Source organism: Melitaea cinxia, chromosome 28, assembly GCF_905220565.1.
Source record: "Melitaea cinxia chromosome 28, ilMelCinx1.1, whole genome shotgun sequence".
NCBI classification, from domain to species: Eukaryota; Metazoa; Arthropoda; class Insecta; order Lepidoptera; family Nymphalidae; genus Melitaea; species Melitaea cinxia.
This window is the reverse complement of record NC_059421.1, coordinates 4377367-4399701: the sequence shown is the minus strand read 5'-3', so window position 1 is coordinate 4399701 and position 22335 is coordinate 4377367. Positions and strand designations below refer to the sequence as shown.

The window sequence follows — 22335 nt, the reverse complement described above, 5'->3', positions numbered from 1 at the left end:
TATTAGGTTGAATACTGTTATTATTCTGTTATTGTTTTGACATATCTAATAATATTTTTTGTACTTGTTTGTTGTGTGTGTGTGTTGTTTGTATTTGTTATTGTAGCCAGGTTGTTGTAGTATTTACTTGGCACCAACTTCAAAATTATAAAATATTTATTTAATCATTTCTGATTAACTAAATCAAAATACGAATTACTTTGTACTAAGTAAATTTATTTTTCACTTTTTAGTTTCCTTTTTGAAGTCGGTTTTTTTTTGTTAAAAATTATTTTATTTTACAATTTTTAGTGATGGGTAGACCTAACAAGGATGCTTTTTCTCTTATGTCGGGGGTTCGGAAACATACACAATACACAAGCACAAACACCCAGATCATGACAAACATCTATATGGCCAATACAAATGTCTGTCGTGCCCGGGGATTGAACCCTATTACCCTACCTATTATATTGTACGGATGGGACTGAGGAGTGTTAATTTAAAAAGACGTGTTCATAGCAAAACTGCATGTTTATTACTGACATTTAAATATAAGGCTTATAAGGTATACAACATACTTATACTACGTACTTAGAACGTATACAACTTACTATACTACACGCCCAACCAAAAAAAGAAAAAAAAATGCAATAATACAATAATTGTATTTTTTTTTTAGTTTTAAAGAAACAAAAGCTTAAATGATAAACAAAAAAAATTAAGTAAATTACATTGTATTTTTTTTAAAATAAAAAACGTCGGTACATAGGTTGATCAATTTATACCACTTATCTAAACAAGTACTAAGAAAGGGAAGAATTATAATATATGCTTAATTATAATACAACTTAGTGTTGTTTTTATGTACAGTTTTCTCTGCATCTTTGTATAAAATTATTACATTAGGGTTAATTTCCTTAACAACTAAATATGGTCCGATATAAAGAGGATCAAACTTTTTTCTATTTTCATTTCTTATTAAAACAAAATCTCCTTTTTTGTATGAGATAGGATTAATATAACCATCATATCTTAATTTTCGCATATCCTTAGATTTAGATAAATTTTCTCTCGCTTGCATTTGAGACTTTTGTAAGCGAAACTTAAGTTCGTGAGGATAACTTGAATAATTATATAATGGCTCTAAAGAGTTTACTAAGTTGCTAGGGATGTTACAAGGTTTTCCATAAGCTAATTCATATGGAGTATATTTAGTTTCAGTATGTACTGTAGTGTTATAGGCAAAACACCAATATGGTAGCCATGTACTCCACTCGCGTGGTTCATTTTTAGTCTGAATTCTGAGAAATGATATTAAATGTTTGTGATTATTTTCTAAAGATCCTATTGTTTCGTGGTGATAAGGGGTGGAAAACATAGGTTTGATATTTAAAATTTTACAAACCTCACGCATTGTTTGCGAAACGAACTCGGTGCCTCTGTCACTTAAAATTTCTCGAGGTATGCCATGCTGTAAAATAAATTTACTTACCAATGTTGATGCTACGGTGTTTGTTTCCTTGTTTTCGAGCGGATAAGCCTGTATAAATTTCGTTAAATTGCACTGAACAGTAAGTATATAAGTATAGTTATATAAATCTCTATCTAAAGGACCTACTAAATCTACAACTATACGATCAAATGATGACCCACTGGTTTCGGTAATCACCATGGGTTCTTTAATGTACTTAAAATGCTTCTGCCGTTGGCATTGATCACATTTTCGTACAAACTCCGTCACATCCTTTTCTAATCCTGTCCAAAAATATTTCTGTCTAATATTATTAATCATACGTCGAATACCAGCATGTCCACTTGTGGCCAACAAGTGATAGTCATTCAAGATAACGCGTTTGTCGTCATTTGATATTATTTTTCTTACATCTTGTATTACATGTAATCTTAGTCCGGACCATTCTTTACTTTCATTTATACATTTACTTAACTTCTTTATAATTTCTTTATTTTCATTTGTATGTACCATATATAAATTATTTATTTTTAATTTTTTACTAATTAAACACAGATCCCTCGCAAAGACACGTCGTGTACATTGTGATTGAGCCTCTGGTTTTACAAATAATATTTTTTCATTTGGTAAATACGCAAAATATTTGTTTTCTTCTGTCACACTACTTTTACACTTCTACCACTCTGTCTTACTACCAAACTTTAACTCCACATAATCCTTCGGTTTTCTGAGAACTTCTACTACTCTTGGTTGATCAGACCAATCGTAATTTGAAGCCTCATCATCCGATTGATTTTGCGTTGTTGCTTTATTTGCTCTATTACGCATCGCCCTAGTCATTACCATCATCCTAATGTTAGCGTGTAAATCTTTCAATTCGTCACTTGTCACTCTTATACGAGATAACGCGTCTGCAGCTACGTTATCACGTCCTCTTACATACTCTATTATAAAGTCATACTCTTCCAGCTGTAATCTAAACTTCATCAAACGACTAGATGGATTTGTCATACTAAAAGGCGATATTAACGGTTTGTGGTCGGTTTCAACTATAAATTTTCTCCCGTATAGATATGGCCGAAAGTATTTAATGGACCATACAATAGATAACAACTCTTTTTCTACTGTCGGGTAATTACATTCAGCTTTATTAAGCGTGCGACTTGCAAAAGCCACCGGTCGGCGGTCTTGGTTACATAAAACGGATCCTATTGCATATCCAGAAGCGTCAGTCTGTAATATGAATACGTTGTCATTGTTTAGTATGGGATATTGCAACGAAGGTGGTGATATTAATAATTCTTTTATTTTTATAAAAGCTTCTTGACAATTTGTGTCCCACGAGAAAATTACATTTTTGCGCGTAAGCTTATTTAAAGGTATACATAACTTAGCGAATTGTGGTATAAATTTTCTATAATAGTTAGCAAATGCTATGAATCGTTTTACTTCTTCTGCTGATTTTGGAATGGGATAATTTTCTATTATTTTTGACTTATTTGGGTCGGGTCGAATCCCGTCAGATGAAACTATATGTCCGAGATAAAGTAACTCTTTTTGTAGGAAAACACATTTCGCCGGATTTAATTTTAAATTAACTTTTCGGAGTCGTTCAAATATTGCGATTAAATTTTGATTATGTTGGTGTAAATTTCGTCCGAAACATACTAAATCATCCAATGACACATTGACAGACAGACAGAGACATTTTTCATAATTTAAACCAGACATCGCTACTGTCATAGCTCTAGAAAAGGCATTGGGACTTGTTTTAACCCCATAGGCATACGTTTCATTTGGTATTGTCCCGTGTGGGTGGTGAATGCAGTATATTTTCGGCTTTCTGGATCTAACGTTAGTTGATAATATGATTGATATAAGTCAAGATGTGTAAAGTACATTGAACCAGACAAAGCATCTAATATGTCGGATATATTGGGCAGTGGAAATTTGTCGTCTATTATGCGGTCGTTAAGTTTCCTAAAATCGATCACTAACCTCCATTTTTTCTCCTTACCATCATCTTTCTTAGGCACCAGTAACACTGGACTCGACCATTCGCTAGCTGCGGGCTCAATTATATCGCTTTTAAGCATATTTTGTACTTGACACTCAATTTCTTCTCTCTGAGCATAAGGCAACCGATAAGGCTTGGTATATACCGGGTCATTATTTTTTAAATGTAAAGAATGTGAGTAAATATTTGTGGCTGACAATTTATCGCCGTTCAATTGAAAAAAATCCGAATATTTCGCACATATTTTTTCTATACATTTTCTTTCTTCTAAATTTAACGAATCTAATTTTAACTCTTTAAACATTCTTCGCACTCGATTCCCATCACTTTCATACTTTTCATAGTTACAAATTACGTATTCTGATAATTGTTCTACTTCCGGATTAAAGTAACTTAAACGTATGGTTTCATCTCTACAATTTAATATTTGTATTCTAAGTTTTTCATTTTTTGGCTTACTTATACTACCCGCTATAAAAACTCCATCGCATAACTGTTTCGGAAATACAACACAGTCGTTTTTGAAGTTAGTATTCACAAAATAAAATTTCTCGCAACGTGGCGGAATATCTATGTAATAATTTTTTCCTAAATAATTTGTATCCATGGAAATAGTTATTGTCTCTGAATTAATTTTAAAGCTACGGTATTAGTTTCATAATTTACAATAGCCTTATATTTTCGTAAAAAATCGCGGCCTAAAATACCATGTTCCGGGAAATTCATATTTTCAATAACATAAAAAGTGTGAATAAACCCTAAATTTTGCATGCAAACTTTCAAATTAATAAAACCTTTTGTTATAATTGTACCACCTATTCCTTTAATTTCTTGAACATCATTAATTATAGGTAGATGCCGTACCGCCTCATATTTCACGACTGATAAGGACGCTCCGGTGTCGACTATCCATTTGAAGTGTAAACTGTTTACTATTGTATCTATACTATTATTCGTCATATAATTGATCTACTAAATTATACTTTAACTAACCAACCTGTTCTACTCTCCTTAACGGTCCTAGTTTACATATAGCTTCTCTCAATATTTGTAATTCTGCATATATTTCTTTTAACCTATTAGCCATTACTTAACTAAAATATCCATTTATTTATTCTATAAGTTCGAAACAATTTAACAAATTAAACTCCTTATTATAATATCTTAATTAAGAATTTAAAGACTTTAGGGTACAAAATATATTCTTCTAAATTAATAATAATAATAATATAAAGTATTAATTAAAATATAGTGGTAGGTATTTCGACATACACACTGTAAACGCGGTACTATTAGCGTTAAAAAAAAACACTTTAATGACCTTTCACTTCACTATTAGTTATTGATATATTAGTTACACACTCACGACTCGACGATCGACGATTAGACGTTCGGTCCAGCTCCAGACTCATATTGACGGGCTCCACGTTCACGTGCTTCACGGAACCGACGGCTCACAGATCGGCGAATAGATTCATCTCGCAAAGCGCTGTTCATCCAGCTCTCGTGACATTTTTTGTAGAAACGATCAACAACACATTCATAGAGGATATGTGCGCCTTGATATGCTGTAAATGTCTCAACTTTTGAATGGCACATGATGACGGACTTGTATATGTACACACACTAGCTTCTCATAAAAAAATTAATGAAATAACTGGATTTTATCATCACGCCACAACTTAAGTCTCGCGTGTTTCTAGAGTGATACTATCCACCGTTCACATTTTATTATTTTTTAATAAAAGTTCGCCGCCACAATTCCATTGTTCTCGGTTATTTGATACACTTAGAGAAAACGCGCCGCGTCAACTTGCAGGGTCGCCATGTACGGATGGGACTGAGGAGTGTTAATTTAAAAAGACGTGTTCATAGCAAAACTGCATGTTTATTACTGACATTTAAATATAAGGCTTATAAGGTATACAACATACTTATACTACGTACTTAGAACGTATACAACTTACTATACTACAATATTTACCCTTACTATGAGTAAAGTTCGCTATCAGGTGTACGTAATAACAACCGGGACTTACAGCCTAGCGGGTTCTCCGAGGTTAGGTTGGTAGAACCACAAGGATTAACAACTAGACCAAAAATAAATATTTATATAAACATAAATATCCACTCCGAGCTGGAATAGAACCCACGACCGTCGGTGTTTAGGCGCCACCGACACGGCACATGCACCATTATATCAAAGCGGTCGTCAAACAGCAAAAGGTAACTGCTGTAAATTGTTGAGAAATTCCCTCGAGTGTTTATGGGCTCCATCATCAAACCTGGTCCTGCGACACAGATGATCACACAGCAGGTAATTGCTATAAATCGTTGAAAAGTTCCCTCGACTATCTTTTGTCTCCATCATCAGACTTTAATGGCACTTTTAACTCATATAGGTGCAAAGTTCTCATCAATAGAAACAAATTAAGTTCAAACAGTAAGTAATTGCTATAAATCGTTGAAGAGTACCCTCGACTATCTTTCGTCTCCATCATCAGACTGAAATGGCATTTTATAACTCATATATATATGCAAAGTTCTCATCAATAGAAACGAATTAAGTTCAAACAGCAGGTAATTGCTATAAATCGTTAAAGAGTTCCCTCGACTAACTTTTGTCTCCATCATCAGACTGTAATGGCACTTATAACTCATACAGATGCAAAGTTCTCATCAATAGAAACGAATTAAGTTCAAAAAGCAGGTAATTGCTATAAATTGTTGAAGAGTTCCCTCGACTATCTTGCTTCTCCATCATCAGATCGACTCCAGACCTTTACTAAATAGTAGTGCTTTATAGTACTTAATGAAAACATGATTAAATTTACTAGTCACCCTTACGATTTGTGAAAGTTTCCCTCGATTTCTCTGGGATCCCATCATCAGATCCTGGTTTCCTTATCATGGTACCAAACTATGAATATCTCCTTTCCAACAAAAAAAGAATTATCAAAATCGGTTCATAAACGAAGAAGTTATCTCCGAACATACATAAAAAATATATATATATACGGTCGAATTGAGTAACCTCCTTTTTTTGAAGTCGGTTAAAAAATAAGGAAATGCCGGTAATCTAAATTATTTGTTTGTCGTAGGTTTGAAATTCCCTTTTTTAAATGAGGATATTGGCCTGATTCCACTCCTCCTCCCCTGAGATAGGTTTTGGAAGAGCTGCACATAACTTGTCATACGCTAGTTAAACATAACAACTCTCTTGGCACCCCATATAATAATTCTAAGTTAGTCACAAGTAGATTTAAGGCATACTACAGTATAAGTTGATACCTATTAGAGTAAGATAGTGATTTAAGATAAGTGCAATAGCTTAAGTTCAAAATAAACCATTAAAAAGAAACAAAAAATAGGTTGTCTGGAAGAAATGGCTAATTAGCCATAAGTCCGCCTATTGTACTTCACTGTCTGTAACTATCTTTATGCTTTGTTTGTAATATATTTGTGGTGTACAATAAAGTATAAAAATAAAAAAATAAAAAATATTTTAATTATTGTACAAGACAACCCATAACACAGCTTTTTATGAACGCACATCTAAAACAGTGCACAGTAAACTTATTAAATCAATTTTTTAATAAAACAAGGGTTCCATTTTTTTATCACATACTGCAAGTTGTCTAAGAGGAACAGTATTTTCTTTGAAACAATAATGTGAATATTAATTTTATTTATTACACCTTAGTATAATCCGCCAACCCGCATTGGAGCAGCGTGGTCAGTTAAGATTCAATCCTTCTCCTACATGGAGAAACAGGTCTATGCCCAGCAGTAATATGTTACAGACTGAGTCGTACACCTTAGTATCAACAATTAAATATAATTTATAAAATAGCATACGAACAGTGAGAAACTTCTATATTTCCGCCACTTCAGCCTATCGCAGCAGGACTGCTGAACATAGGCCTACACGAGTTCGCGCCAAAAATGGCGTGAACTTATGTGTGTTACACATAGTCACCACGCTGGGTAGGCGGGTTGGTGACCGCAGGGCTGGCTCTGTCGCATCAAAGACGCTGCTGCCCCGTCTTCGGCCTGTGTATTTCAAAGCCAGCAGTTGGATGGTTATCCCGCCATCGGTCGGCTTTTTAAGTTCCAAGGTGGTAGTGGAACTGTGTTATCCCTTAGTCGCCTCTTACCTGACCCACGGAAAGAGAGTGTGGCTATATTCTTTAGAAGAAAGCTACTGCCGTAACCACACAGCAGAAATGAATTAGGTGTACTTTTCCGTAATATTATTGAATTGTTCGACTGCGATTGGGAGAGAAGTACAGGCCGACTACCACATACTCTCCTCAAGCCACAACCACGTAACCCGAGTCACGATCAGCAGCGGTGAGTGAGGGCTCATCGGTCTTTACTTGGATCATCGCCACCGTGCCGTCCATGTCCTCCAACCAATTTGGTTATGGCGAGACTCAATGAGGCTCACAAAAAACTGCTATGTCAATCGTTCACGCGTCAAAGACTTCATCAAAGGATCCTAAGCCCTAACGCAGTGGTTGATGTTAGCCTGGAAAAAACTACTCGCCTCAGGCTTCGGCCAATACTAACCGACCCAGGGATCGCAGTATAGACTAAACCTCCTATCAACCGTGCATCCCATCCCATGAATTAGAGGTATTTTTTTTTTCATAGAGAATGTCTTCCTCGCGGTCCTACTGGTTAAGGCAAGACCCTCGGTCTCACACGTTGTCACGACACCACGAAACGGGATTACGAGGTCGGTAGGCGACCAGGACTCCTGCCCGTTCTATCCAACGGTGGGGTGAGCGCATGCCGGACCCGCCCGTTCTCCGTGATGACAGGGCGCTTGAGCGCAGCGTCACCGGAGAAAAATAACCTAACTCTCGTACAGCTGGCGCTCCAACTACAACTCCACGGCCGGATCTGCTCGTAGGTCTGGTCGTGGAGTCGCTTCCTGCAGCGGCCGTAAAGACTCCGTGCTGGAGCTCCGCGATCATCGAGCTCCACCAGTAGACCTCGCGGAATTCAGGGCGGTGCCAGAACCTCGGAATGACTGCGTCGCACACAGCCGTCACCGCTTCGCGGAAGTGGTCCACCGCGACGTCTATTTCCAATTGCATGGGGGCTGCTGACCACGACTGCCTCTATTGCCAACTCAACATCCTCGTGTTTAGCAGGGTCAAGCCCGCGGCCACTGCCCACTCCCTGACCACTTCTCCGCGAAAGTCAGTGGAAGGGTTGCCCCAATCCTGGACCTTGGCGTTCACATCACCGAGGAGGACAAACTGACGTAGCGCCTGTCTTCCAATAGCAGGCCAAGAGGTCTAAAAAGGCCTCCACCACCGCTACGGTTACGGTTTACTCGGACATCACAACCTCTCCGTCCACCGGCAGGAGGACGACTCCCTCCGCGGCGACCGCACTCGCAGCTATCTGGGTGGCCCGGTGGTTCTATCCTTGATCATCGCAAGCTTGCATCTGCGACTTCCCATGACGTGACCGGAGGGCCTGGAAGACTCCGCGCATACCGCGCAGCGCGGAGTGGCATCTTCGCGCGTGGCCGTCTTCTGGCCCTCACGCCCGCAGTGGAAACGACCGCTGACACCGGGCACTGTCGCTCAACGTGCAGGTCAAGGACTTTTTAATTTCCTCGATGAGTTCCAGTCCTGTCGAGGTCGCAGGTGCCGTTCGCGCTCCGGCAGCGGTAACGGTAGCGGCGGCAGCAGTGGCCGAAGCCACTTCAGAGAAGCCGCGCCGCCTTGACTTCAAATTTGGTGCGACGATTTTTTGCTCTCAGCGTCCTCGTTTTTTCCGCCGAATGCAACGAAATAATTATATAATTATTTCATTCAAAAGCGCAGTTTAAAAATTCACCCACTCAATTTAAAAATAAAAGAACAAGTTAATCCAACTAAGTATTTAGCTAATTACATAATAACAATTTGCCGTGTGGTTACGGCAGAAAGAATATAGCCACACTCTCTTTCCGTGGGTCAGGTAAGAAGCGACTAAGGGATAACACAGTTCCACTACCACCTTGGAACTTAAAAAGCCGACCGATGGCGGGATAACCATCCAACTGCTGACTTTGAAATACACAGGCCGAAGACGGACAGCAGCTTCTTCGGTGCGACAAAGCCAGTCTTGCGGTCACCAACCCGCCTGCCCAGCGTGGTGACTATGGGCAAAACACATGAGTTTGCGCCATTTTTGGCGCGAACTTGTGGAGGCCTATGTCCAGCAGTGGGCTGTTTTAGGCTGAAGTGATTATGATGATAATAACGATGTACCTGTGTACCTGAGAGATATTTAAAGGATTGCCTGAAATCCACATGGCGAAACAATGTCGCGGCAATGTGCGTTATTTCACTTCAGCCAGTAATATCCCACTGCTGGGCATAAGCCTCTTTCCATATGTCGGAGAAGGATCAGAGCTTAATCCACCACGCTGCTTTAATGCGGGTTTGCGGATAATAATGTACATTATTTATAAAATGCTATTTATTACCATTCTACTAAATATATACATCTTTGTTGTCTTAATGTTACATAAGTATACTAGACTTTCAGTCTTAATTGCTATGTTTATGCTTAGACATTGTCTAATTTGACTGTTTTTATACATAATTATGATTACGAATTCACAAAAATGGTATTTTGTTTCAATATAAAAACGTAACACATACGATGTCAGATGATGAAATGTGAACTATGTCGCTTTTATGCCTATATACTTGCCACATAATTCACTCACAAAATAGATATCCCGAAAAAGAAAGACATTCTCTCTAAATATATTAAGTATTAACGCAAAAATTGCAATCAACTCTAGGTTAACTGTTGGATGTTAACACTAAAATTTAAAAAAAAAACAATATAGTTTTTGAACACTTAAAAAAATAGAACGTAATCACTTTACTGGGTGACTACTCATCAACATTATTAGAAAATATTTGAAAAGATTACAGACTAATTTAATTTTAAAAAAATAACAATCATAACACAGTAAACTATAACATAAATAAAAATGTAAATGCGGTGATTCTATTGTGATTCTAAATCACTTAATTTCAAGTTTATTTCAGACACAATAAGTAAGCCATAAAAATAACCAAATAGTTCCTTATCAAAACATCAAAGAACAATAACTTTCAATAAATATTTTTAATTAACAGATGGTTGCTTATGAGCCAAATACAGAGTAAATATACTAGTTAAGGCACTGACGAGGAATATCACGTCAAACCATCTGTGGTAGAAGTTGAACTGCAAATCTCCTAATACTTGAGTTATTATAATTCTGTACTCCGGTGGCATGTTCATTCTCATCAGTAGCACGGACGAACAGAAATACATTCCCATGATTTGTGCGAGGATCAGAACTATGACGTTGGATGATTTTGATGACGAAATTTTGTAGAAGAACTGGAAGAAAAAAAAAACAAAAAGTTAACAATTTATGATAATCAAAGAAATTTTCTGATTTTTGTGTTGGTGAAAGAAAAAGAAAGTAAAGAAGATAAAAAGCGTGGCGCTTTAGACTACACGACTGAAGTAATTGAAAACGCCATTAATACTGGAGTTTTACTATTTGTTATGGAAGAGCTTGTTGACATAATTTCAACATCGTGTTGTAACCATAGCCTTCTCTTCAAGACACACTATTAATTTCATCGTGTGAATACCCAGTTTGCATCTTTAGTTTCTTAAGTATGAATTGCCTAATTAACATAAAATTCCCGAAAGCGTCAAAAGAATCGGGACTGAAATTTGATTTTGCGGTTCTTTTTGACTGACCAAAGAAGCGGGAAATCCCGGTACCGAAAGAATTCCCTGGTCCTGAACCCTAGAACATACAGTGCAGTATGAGACGGTATGGTAGCTTGGTGAGAATCAGCAGCAGCCCACCAGCAGAAATGACACAGAACAGTACGAACAGATGGTACAGTACCTTGGTGAGAGTCAGCAGCAGGCCGCGTATGCTGGTTAGCACGATGCAGCCCACCAACAGGAAGGACACGTGTTGCGACCAGAAGCCCACGTCGATGTCGACTCCGAGCCTCAGTACAGCGAGCTCGAGACCCCGCGTTACTGGGTCCTTTTTACCAACACGGTCGAATACTATGTTGATTGTTGACTGAGAACAAAATTAAAAGGTTTATTTTCATCTATAAAACTAGGTCGGCAAACATGCTTACGGATCACCTGATAGTAAGCGATTACCGTAGCCTATAAACGCCAGAAGCATCGCAAGCGCATTGCCGACCAAATCCCCCCAGGAGCTGTGATCATCTTACTTGAGATCTGTGATCTTCTGTAAGATCAAGGTACTTCCTCAGTCAGGATGCGTCAGATTTTAAGTAGGATATATTCTGCTGTATCCTACACCTCAGCATGTTTCACATTGAGAAACAGAAAGTTGGTGAAAAGTGGGGCGGAGATCTACGTTACCAATTCGATTTTCTTTGCATAAAAAGGCAATGTCTTATAAGTGCATTGGGACTACAAGACTCGCCGCCTATTTGTAGGACTTGGTTAGTGTAGGAAAAAACCACTTGTTAGACTAAGAGTCTCAAGTATCAAGAGGTTCAAGAACTACATAGTGCAGCAGCACATAAATGATTGACTAATTTATAAATTAGTATTGATTTTGATAAAACTCATATTAGTGTGGTCATATAACAAATTCTAAGCTAGTTTAACATTTGAAATACTGTTTATATTGTCATAGATTAAAGACATTTTTTTATCAAAATAATAATTGATTACTTACGATAAAAATCTTCCAAATACAGTACAAGGAGAAGAAATATCCGAGGAAATTGAAATATTTCCCCTGGAATGTTCTAGACCATTCAATTTTTTCTCTCATAGTTCTAGCATCATGTGCTTCTAGGAATAGCTGTCTACTCAATTCTTCTAAACCTGATATCTCTTGACGTAATTGATTTATGTCTGAAAATTACAAAAAAAAAAATTAAAATTAAAAAATTTTCATTAAAAGTTTGTGACACTTATACGAAATACACTTATACTTTAGTGTTTTCATGTAACCAGTACTTTTTGTTCACGGGCTCTTTTCCGCAGCTCGACGTCTTGGTGCGCCTTTTTTGCGTGATCTAAGCAGTACTTTTAGAGAAATATTTACTCTCTGTAAAATATATTTGTCAAAATATTTACATCACAATATGTTTACTTCAAAATGGAGCAGAGTAGCAAACAAATCTCCAATCCCTCGCCTTAGTAGAAACAGAAAGATGTTTGCGCAAAATTATGGTTTTGCAAATATACATTTGCACCATGCTTTAATTAATACTGTATAAATATTTTGGTTTTGCACAAAAATACCAAAATTAAAATATTATTAACAGTTTACAGTAACACTTACTTTCACTACCCTGGCTTAGTGGGTTAGCAATACTTCCAACACTAGACAATATATTGGTCCAAAATCCTTTATTTTTGGAATTCGATTGATCCAACATATACTGATTCCTGCCCATACTGTTATTTTCCGCTAATGCAATTCTTTTTTTCTTAACCAATATCATATCCATTGTCTGTAGGAGTTTCTTTTCTATGGACAATACATCTGCTTGTGTGACAGGTCTAGAAATAATAAATTATTTAGATAAACAAAGTCAATTTCCTCGCATTATATTATCAAAATAATTTTCTATAAAAGAAATATAGATAAGGAGTTTGGAACTTCTTGTATTCACTTTGTATATTAGCTACAATTTCATCTAATTTACTGAGACCGGTTAATGTTTCAAAATATTTATATGAAGAATTTACAATATTTTGTGCCTTGTGTAGTGAAACAGAGAGGGCGCTGTGTGTCAGATGCTCGTTCACAAATCTAAAAGATGGCGATTGTGACCAACAGATTATAAAATTAAGAAGATCTCAATGTTGACAATAAATGGCAATAAATATATAGAGCACAAATACATACTTTTAAGACACAACTAGTACTCAGATGGTAGTTTAAAGATCAGATTAAAATAAAGTTTCACCTTATAAATATAGCCATTGAGGTATATGGATAATTGACAGCACCAAACCCAGATAGTAATGCCATCACTGTGACTCCAATCACTCCAATACGTGATACACCTTGTTCTATCGAGAATATACCCTACAAAAGAAATTTTTATATGAAACTAGCTGACCCGGCGAACTTCGTATCGCCTAACACAAACTTTATCGTATGGTATTAAAGTTCAAATTGACTATTAAGTATTATCACAAATCTTTTGTATGGGAGTATAGAAAAGTGTTGATTTAGAGTTTTTCAGGAAATTAAAATTTTTTTTTTTTAGAATTTTTCTCTCCGTAAGAACCATCCTCGTACTTCAAGGAATATTTTAAAAAAAGAATTAGCAAAATCGGTCCAACCGTTCTCGAGTTTTGTGCTTAGCAACACATTCAGCGACTCATTTTTGTATTATAGATATGATTAAACATACCGTCTATTACACACAATATGTTAAAATGGCAAATTGGTAAACAGTAGATTACCACTATTTAGCAACTGCAACTTAGTGTAAAAAATAAATTTATTTATTAATTATGCAAAAAATAATTAGAATACTCAGAGGAGATTAGTTAAACCCTAACTGAGGTAGGGCACAGCAGGAAATCCCTCCCAGGAGCATGGTCACTTTACTCACCAATAGAACACAACGCTGCTTAAAAGCAGTATTATTTAGCTGTGATCTTCTGTAAGGTCGAGGTACTTCACCAGACCGGAGCAGGAGATATTTTTTGGTAAGCCCAAGAAAATAGAATTTTTGACTAGAAATTTTATGTATTAAATTAAATGATTTGAAACTTACTTGTTTTGGGCTCAAAATAGGAAATGGATCTCCAATTTTCCAGAAGAAGTAAAGATAAATAAACCATACAAATACTGTTAGAGGCCTTATCATATTCTTTGATACTGAAAATAAATTATAATAATTTAGAAAAAAAAAAATTATCCTTCATACAATTGAATTTTTTTATAAATTTACTTTCCACCTGTTTGTTTTTTGAACATATAAAACTATATACATATGTCCATAGTACTTTAAACATTTTGTAAAAATACCCTAAAAGTAAAGCCATGTGTAGACTAGAAGATTAATCTGAATGTAGTATGGGTTGTCTAAAATATTTCATCATTTATTATAGAATTATTTTTCTGTTTATTTATTTTAAGAATCTTACCAAATCTGATATTACTGATGCAGAAATAGGCTATATAGAATGGTATCAGTGCTATCACCATGAAGAGTAGAAAATAGAGCCCCATGTTCCAGTGGAAGTATCTTGAACTGTCAAAGAAAATATTCACTAAAATAATTCTAATCACTACTAAAATTGTGTTTATTAAATTGATTAGTTTTGTTTTTTTCCTTTAACTAGTATACACAGTTTTTATAAAAATATTTTATATAGAAACTCAAGTATTTTCTATTTTGAACATTTATTTAAGGAATATATTTTTTAATAAAAAATTATACATGTTTACCTTGAATCTAAGTACCCTATGATTTCAAAAATGATAAGTTCAAACATTGTACAACTCAGTGCGAAAGTTACAGAAAATATGAGCTGAACCAATGTGTGGTGGACTTCATAATCACGGAATAACTGCTTTACGAAAAATATCCACCCACCGACGAAAAAAAATGTCTGAAATATTAAAAAATAACAGTTACTATATAACTGTAACTTAATATTAGCCATTTTTGACCTCTTTAATGAATAACGATATATTGTAATAATGTAATCAATAACAATATTTTGTTAGCTTAAAAATTTATACGATTTTTCTATATTTTCATACTTGTGAAATTAATATAATAAGTGTATCTTCGAGGAAAGTCATCTTGGGCTTTTTGGGTATATAATTTTGGCTTCAATAATCATACTACTGTTATTAAAAGTTTTGAAAAATAAGTTTCAACTTGCACTTAAAGCCGAGTATTTTGCAAACACAAGCATCTAGCTACGTCAACGTCAAAAGTTTTGACATTTATGGCTACGTTCGACCTAAGCCCCACAACGCCATCGATCGCGACCGCTGTTTCCGTTCCACTATACTATTTGCGCTGTAGCATAGTGCGGGTGACAGTTACAGTAACATTTTTGAATATCATATCAAAAATTGAACGCTCCAGCGGGGTTCGAACCCGCGTCTCCAACTGACCGCGTCGGCACTCTAGCCAATTAAGCTATGGAACGATGTATCCGCTAGAGCGAAATTCTTGATATGATGATTTTATTTTCGGTTTGAGCGAACCGTGGCGCCGTCTATAGTGAGTTCTTTACAGAAACCCGTAACTATTCAAAGTTTCATATTACAATGAAAATCTTTGACAGGAGACGTCACCATGCTATTTTTAATATGTACGATTTTATTTTTGTATTACCCACCCACACATTAGGAATTCTAAACATTTTTGAAAATCATATAAAAATGTTTAGAAGCTATGGAATACATCGTTCCATAGCTTAATTGGCTAGTCTGTCTGTCCGCCTGATAAGATTTAAGCATTCAAAAAAACAAAAATATACACATGAGTAAAAACTCTGGTCTCAATTAAAACTTTCAAAGTAATTATACTGTAATTTTAGTAAATAAAAAACGTATGAACTTGTTAAAGAATGATTATTGTAATAAATAAGTGAAACACATGAATATTTTATTCCATAAACCCTTAGAAGCCTCTCTTTTATACAGCGTAGTCGAAACGACGAAGGTTAGTAATAAGCGTTGTATCATAAAGTTAGTGATCTACGGTTAAGAATACTCTATCATAAGTGTCAGTAAGAGCATGGTTCACTGTTTTAAAACTGATAAAATTTTGAAATTGAAATGGTAATGTCAAAATTTATGTTAAGTTAGCGTAGTGTAGAATCTTGTCTCTGTTCTTTTATTTTCTTCTCTCTAAAGTGAGTTTACAAACCAGGACTTTTTTTGACTTTAATGATTGGTAATATACTCGTATGTGCATAGTCATTTGGTATATTCTTGTATGTGTTTTATCCCTTGTATTTTTTTATGAAGTAAAAATTTATTATAAATTAAAAATATATTAGTTGTAGTAAAAATTAAAAGTTGCCAAATAACACAAATATTTATTAATTAATATATATATATATAATTAATTAAATATTGCAAACATATTTAAAATAAAAGATATTAAATTTAATTAAGATTGTTATTTTTACATTGCAATGTCTATTGTCTTAAAAGATAATTTTCTTTGTTCTCACAATTAATTGTTTTCCAAATAAAAATAATTTGGAAGGTACAAAACATTATACAGTATAACAAAATTGTATTTAGTAAAATGCTAAACATTACATCTTCAACCCGAATGTTGATTAATAGAATTGAATTCTTCTTCATCAGACATTTCTAAGAAAATCTCATCACCTTCCTTTATAAGGAATGTTGTATTTTCAGTTGGCTTTTCATGTGTTTTTCTATGCCTCTCCAAATATTCCTTTGTTGTATACTTAACATTACAAATATCACATTGAAATGTCACATCTGAATGATGACGTTTTATATGATCTGCTTTTCTTGATGACGACAAGAATCTACTATCGCAAAAGTCACACTTGTAAGGTTTTTCACCTGTATGTGTCCTAGTATGATACAACAATGACTCTTTTGTTACAAATTTACCACCGCATATGTTACATTGGAACTTCTTTTCTTGTGTGTGTTTTACTATGTGTGCATTCAGTCTACTTTTAGCATAAAATTTCTTCTTACACCATTTACACTCATGTCCTGTATAATTCCCATGTTCGAACTGTATGTGTACTCGTAAGGAAACTTTTTGAGTGTACTTTTTGTTGCAATAATCGCATGTAAACTTAGCATTGGCTGGCGATGCTCTAGTTTTCTGACCGCAGATATTCAAGTCTATATGTTTCTTAAATGTCGTTTGGCTTTTATAAACTCGCCCACAATCTTGACAAACAAGTTTCAAATAATGTCCAATTTCATGCATTTTAAGTGTGTGACGATTGTTAAACGTTTTACCACATTCGCTGCAAACTACAGTACAATGACTTTCAGTCTTATGATTCTCCAAAAGAGGCTCAGAACCAAACTTTCTATTACAAATTGTACACTTATAATTCTTTGGAGCGTGTACTCTAATGTAGTGGTTTCTCAAATTCGATAACGTTGGATATGATTTATAACAAACTTTACACTTTAAATTTGTACGATCATTTTTATCATAGAGCATTTCACTTGTTCTAATTGGCAGCGAGAAATATTCTCTTCTCTTTGTCTGTCCGAGTGATTTATTATTTTTTGTTGGAGATTTAGAATTTGTATCAAACAAAGATTGGAATCTTTTTAAAGAGCTTGAAGAAACAGGGTCCTTATTATCGTAATACTGTTGGGTTGTTAAATTGTTTGGATCTAACGTCACAAATAGTGTTTCACATCCGTATGCATCTTCAGAGACAGTTTTAAAGCAATCATTTAGATTAGTAATTGCTTTACTCAATAAATCAGTATTGTTCTTACATGTAGAGATAAACTTATAGCTCGTAACTGCCAAGTGAGTACATTGTTTACATAAAAAGTCGAAAGCAGATATATTGTTGCATGTCTAAAACAAAATAACAAATTTAATATTTATATTTAAAATATAATATAAGTATACATATAAGTAATTAATTTGTTTAAACAAAAATGTTGATTTGAAGTGTATGTATGCATATAACTTGGGAAGTAATGCAACAAATTTAATTATTTTTTTTATTGTTAGAACAAGGCTTAAATTGAGAATAATAAAAAAAAACGACAAGTTAAAAAACGTGGTTTGCTATTAAAAAATAAACACCAATGTGTAAAAATACTTACATCAAAACCAAGTATATCAGTTAGAACATCAAATATCTTTATAGCGCTTTCGTTGTCATCCTCCTTGAGAATAACTTCATCATGTATATTAACAGTGTTTTCATTTATTACTTTTAGGCACAAGCAACAAAATTTATATTTTCTTGTTATTACGCTTTGTAATACACGAGCTAGAGCCGCCATGTTTCACTATATTTAAATCATTTAACTTATTTTATCACTAAATACAAGTATTCACTTTCAATTAATAAAAATCACTTTATTGGTCAAAGAATTATGTAAAAAAAAATAGATATACTTATATTGATTCGAAGTGTTTTAAAATTACTGAATAATTTGAATCACGAATAGCAAAATATATTTTTTAAGTTTCTTATTTCGTAAGAAGTTTCTGATTTTGTATTTAAATAGCTTCTAAGTTTTAGATATTTTTAGTTAATTCGGACCAAATATTAAAAATTGTGGTGACTGGTGAAGTGGTGACATGAACGATGAATGACAAATTGACAATCACTCTGGTGCACAGATAAACTTTAAGGCTTAAACCATGCTTAAACCTAGGCTTGAACCACAGACATATAAGAGGAATTCTCTTACATGTCTGCATCATGTCTGTGGCTTGAACAGATTGATACAAAATAGAAAATTAAAGTAAGCACAGAATCGAAAAGTAGATTAACCCTTTTGAATTTTAAAATATTTAAATAAAGGTACAGTTTTCCATTTTACTAACTACTAGTTAATTAGTATTTTAATAATTTCAGTACAGTACTATTTTATAAATACTATAGTACTACAACTTAGTTTTCCAATTACAGAGTAGTTACAGAGTATCGCACAATGCTGATCTGTGCTAAATGCTTAATTGAAATGTGATTTTTCAAGTGCATCAGCAGAATGCGTTAAATTCAATGTTGAAAAAAATAAATAGACTTAGTACAGCAACCTCATCAATGTATAAATAAAGTGAGTGTATAATAATAATTGTTCGAAAACTACTTACGGCTATTCTAAGTAATTTTGATTTTGATTATTTCATTATTATTATTTTTTTCAGTAATTTTTTAAATGAGTTCTAAAAGAATTATATACCTTTTAATTGAATCATCTTACCTGGATGATAGTGATGATTATGATTTATCGAATACTATCAATTAGTTCAATATCAAGTGATATATTTATTGAAAATATATATGATAATGAAACAGATAATTTACTTATTTGAGCCATTGATAAAATAGTTGATGACAGGTTGTCGAAAGCTAAGAATAGAAGATTATCTGGAATGTAGTAAAAGCTTGGTCGGATGCCGAATTTAAAGAAAATTTTCGATTATCACGAACTACTATATAAAATACGTACATATCAGATTATATATATCGCACCTTCGGTGGAACAAGGGCTCAACTCCACTTTTTGTAATTTTACAGGAGAGCCATTTTAAAGTTTTTTTTACATTCCGAGTCGTATTATTCGTCTTTGTACTGCTTCAAAGTGTTTGTTCTTTGCATGAAATACGACCTATTTATTTGTGAATATGGCCATGTAGTTTGCAAGTGCCAAATATTTTTTTTTAATTGCTATTAATATTTTTTTCAAAATAAGGTGTACATTTATGCCTTTGTTCCACCAACATTTAAATCGTTTTGTAATTATGACCATATTTATCGTTCGTGTTTTAAAGATTTTGAAAAATAGAAATTAGTTTATTTGTTGCAAAAAATGTTTTATTTTATAATTAAACATCTTTTTTAGGAACTTCTGTTGAAAAATCTTAAAAAACTCTAGCGAAACTCTTTGGAATTTGCCTTTAAAATTAGCGTCAATATTAACGTTATAAAATCTTTGTCCATAGTAATCAGTCCGTTTTTACTTTACTATTACAAATCAAACTCACTTACTCACTAACTCCACTTGAACAAATCAAAACTAACAAACATAAAACTACAAACAATCCTCATAGTTATTGTTGAACAGACCACTTTGGCATTTTACAGTAAACATTTAACAAAAAAAAAAAAAAAATGATAAAAAAAAACTTATCTAAGAAATTAAAATAATAATAGCAACGATGCTTTCATAGAAAACAAATGAATCACGTAGCGCGAGATCTATCCCTTAAAGAGGTATCTGTAATTTCACCCCATCTCATCCCGTGGGTATCGTAAGAGGCGATAGAGGAAAAACCACTAGAGGGTGGGCAACAGCGCCTTCTAAACACAGCCTAGCAAGCGTGGCAATTACGCCAAATCCCCCTAAATGGCAGACACGACAAAAAACTGTCCCCCAGTCCCCGGCGGCCCCGATAACGGCGGGGCAAGAGGCTATAATCTCCGGCAGAAGCCAGGCCACCACACCCAACGACGACACTTGGCCCTGGCAACATATAACGCTAGGACGCTGCGGACCAACGCGACACTCATTGAGTTGAAAGAAGCTCTCAGCAGGTTGAGCTGGGATATTATAGATTATTATCTGAATTGTTATCTGTATTATTATCTGAAGTCCGAAGAGAGGGAGAGGACTCGATGTCTCAAGTCTGGCAACCTGCTGTACTATCGGGAGGGCGACTAACAGTCCCAGGGTGGTGTCAGGTTCCTCGTCCGCAAGGCTCTCGTCAACAACATCGACGTCGGCAGGAGAGTGTCGAGCAGGGTGGCGCACCTTATACTCAGAATATCCAAGCGGTATTCGCTAAAGGTCATACAGGTTTACGCACCGAATTGGACACATCCATATGACGAAGTGGAAGCTATGTATGAGGAAATCTCTACAGCCATACATAGCTCTACATGCCACTACACTGCTGTGATGGGGGACTTCAATGCGAAGCTAAGCAGACGATGCGGTGATGAGTTGTGAGTGAAGCAATTTGGATACGAGCAACGGAACTCCCGGGACTGGCTACTGACTGACTTCATGGAGAAGGAGGGACTCTTTATAATGAACTCCTTCTTCAGGAAGCCGGAACGGCGCAAATGGACCTGGTTGAGTCCCGACGGCACCGTCAGGAACGAGATAGACTTTATCATGTCGACGAACAAGCACATATTTAGTGATGTCTCAGTGATCATTGCTGTGAAAACAGGAAGTGATCACCGACTTGTCCGAGGTACATTGAATGTATTGTATTGTATTGTAGTGGGCTCGGTTTTCCGCATTTAGACGCAAAAGTGGTCCATTATGCGTGAAAAGTGGGCCGACTAGTTCAGCCAGCCCAGCTCCTTCCAGAAGCTCAGAAGCCTCCTGGGGCGTCCACAGGCTTCTCGGAGCGTCCTTATTTCCTTAAGGATGGTAGCCCGGTGTGCGGCCACTCCCTCGCATTCCAGGATTACGTGGGCGGCTGTTTCTTCAGCAGCCAGACAGCCCCTGCAAAGAGGGCTGTCTGTTGCATTCATGATGAATAGTTGGTGATTGAGTGCCATGTGGCCGGTAATCGTGCCAACAACTATTCTGATGTCCAGGCGGTTGAGACTGAGCAGTCGGCACGCTAAATGAGGTGATACTTCCGTGAGTACCAATTTGGACTGTCTACAGCCGGTTTGGTTTGCCCAAAGGGCATTGTGATTTGCACGTGTGCGTTGCCTTACCCACGAGCGCAGTTGTCCAAATGGTAGCGGCAATAAGATGGTTGGGCCGGCAACCGTTGTATTGGACCCCTGTCTTGCAAGCTCGTCGGCAGCATCGTTTCCGCGCGATCCACTATGTCCTTTTATCCACTGGAGGATTACCTCATTATGTGAGGCTAATACTTCCAGGGTTTGATGACATTCGTATATAAGACTAGAGTTAGTCGAATTGCTCTCTAGTGCTTTAAGTACGGCCATGCTGTCCGACAGAATACGGATATTGCAATCCCTAATGCCTTTTGACAGGACGGCGGTGGCTGCATGGGTTATCGCAACACACTCACATTGAAAGATGGAGCTGTGTTGGCCCAGAGTTTGTGATAAGTTGATATTGAGGTCTTGTGAGTACACTCCGGCACCGGTG

At 35.6% G+C, this 22335-nt stretch overlaps 2 protein-coding genes across 2 annotated transcripts; both read right to left on the bottom strand.

Moving 5' to 3' along the window:
• Positions 1-9941: 9941 nt before the first annotated feature.
• LOC123667519 (Golgi pH regulator) lies at positions 9942-15210 on the bottom strand. The gene is made up of 8 exons (XM_045601406.1): positions 14974-15210; positions 14670-14776; positions 14297-14400; positions 13475-13596; positions 12844-13064; positions 12229-12410; positions 11407-11592; positions 9942-10880 (listed from the first exon to the last, which is right to left on the bottom strand). The coding sequence occupies exons 1-8, from the start codon at positions 15189-15191 to the stop codon at positions 10620-10622; spliced, it is 1401 nt and encodes a 466-aa protein (XP_045457362.1). The 5' UTR covers positions 15192-15210; the 3' UTR covers positions 9942-10619.
• A 1398-nt stretch (positions 15211-16608) lies between these two features.
• Positions 16609-18581, bottom strand: LOC123667579 (zinc finger protein 26-like). The gene is made up of 2 exons (XM_045601459.1): positions 18343-18581; positions 16609-18088 (listed from the first exon to the last, which is right to left on the bottom strand). The coding sequence occupies exons 1-2, from the start codon at positions 18523-18525 to the stop codon at positions 16820-16822; spliced, it is 1452 nt and encodes a 483-aa protein (XP_045457415.1). The 5' UTR covers positions 18526-18581; the 3' UTR covers positions 16609-16819.
• Between the last annotated feature and the right edge of the window lie 3754 nt (positions 18582-22335).

Bases quoted from the DNA above. Each gene is read 5' to 3' on its own strand.
- LOC123667579 (XM_045601459.1), bottom strand. From the start codon at position 18,525: ATGGCGGCTCTAGCTCGTGTATTACAAAGCGTAATAACAAGAAAATAT. The intron at 18,089-18,342 runs GTAAGTATTTTT...ATTTTGTTTTAG, and splicing joins CTGATATACTTGGTTTTGAT to ACATGCAACAATATATCTGC.
- LOC123667519 (XM_045601406.1), bottom strand. From the start codon at position 15,191: ATGGCTAATATTAAGTTACAGTTATATAGTAACTGTTATTTTTTAATA. The intron at 13,597-14,296 runs GTAAGTTTCAAA...TTTCTTTTGTAG, and splicing joins CTATTTTGAGCCCAAAACAA to GGTATATTCTCGATAGAACA. The intron at 13,065-13,474 runs GTGAAACTTTAT...TATTATTTCTAG, and splicing joins TCAATGGCTATATTTATAAG to ACCTGTCACACAAGCAGATG.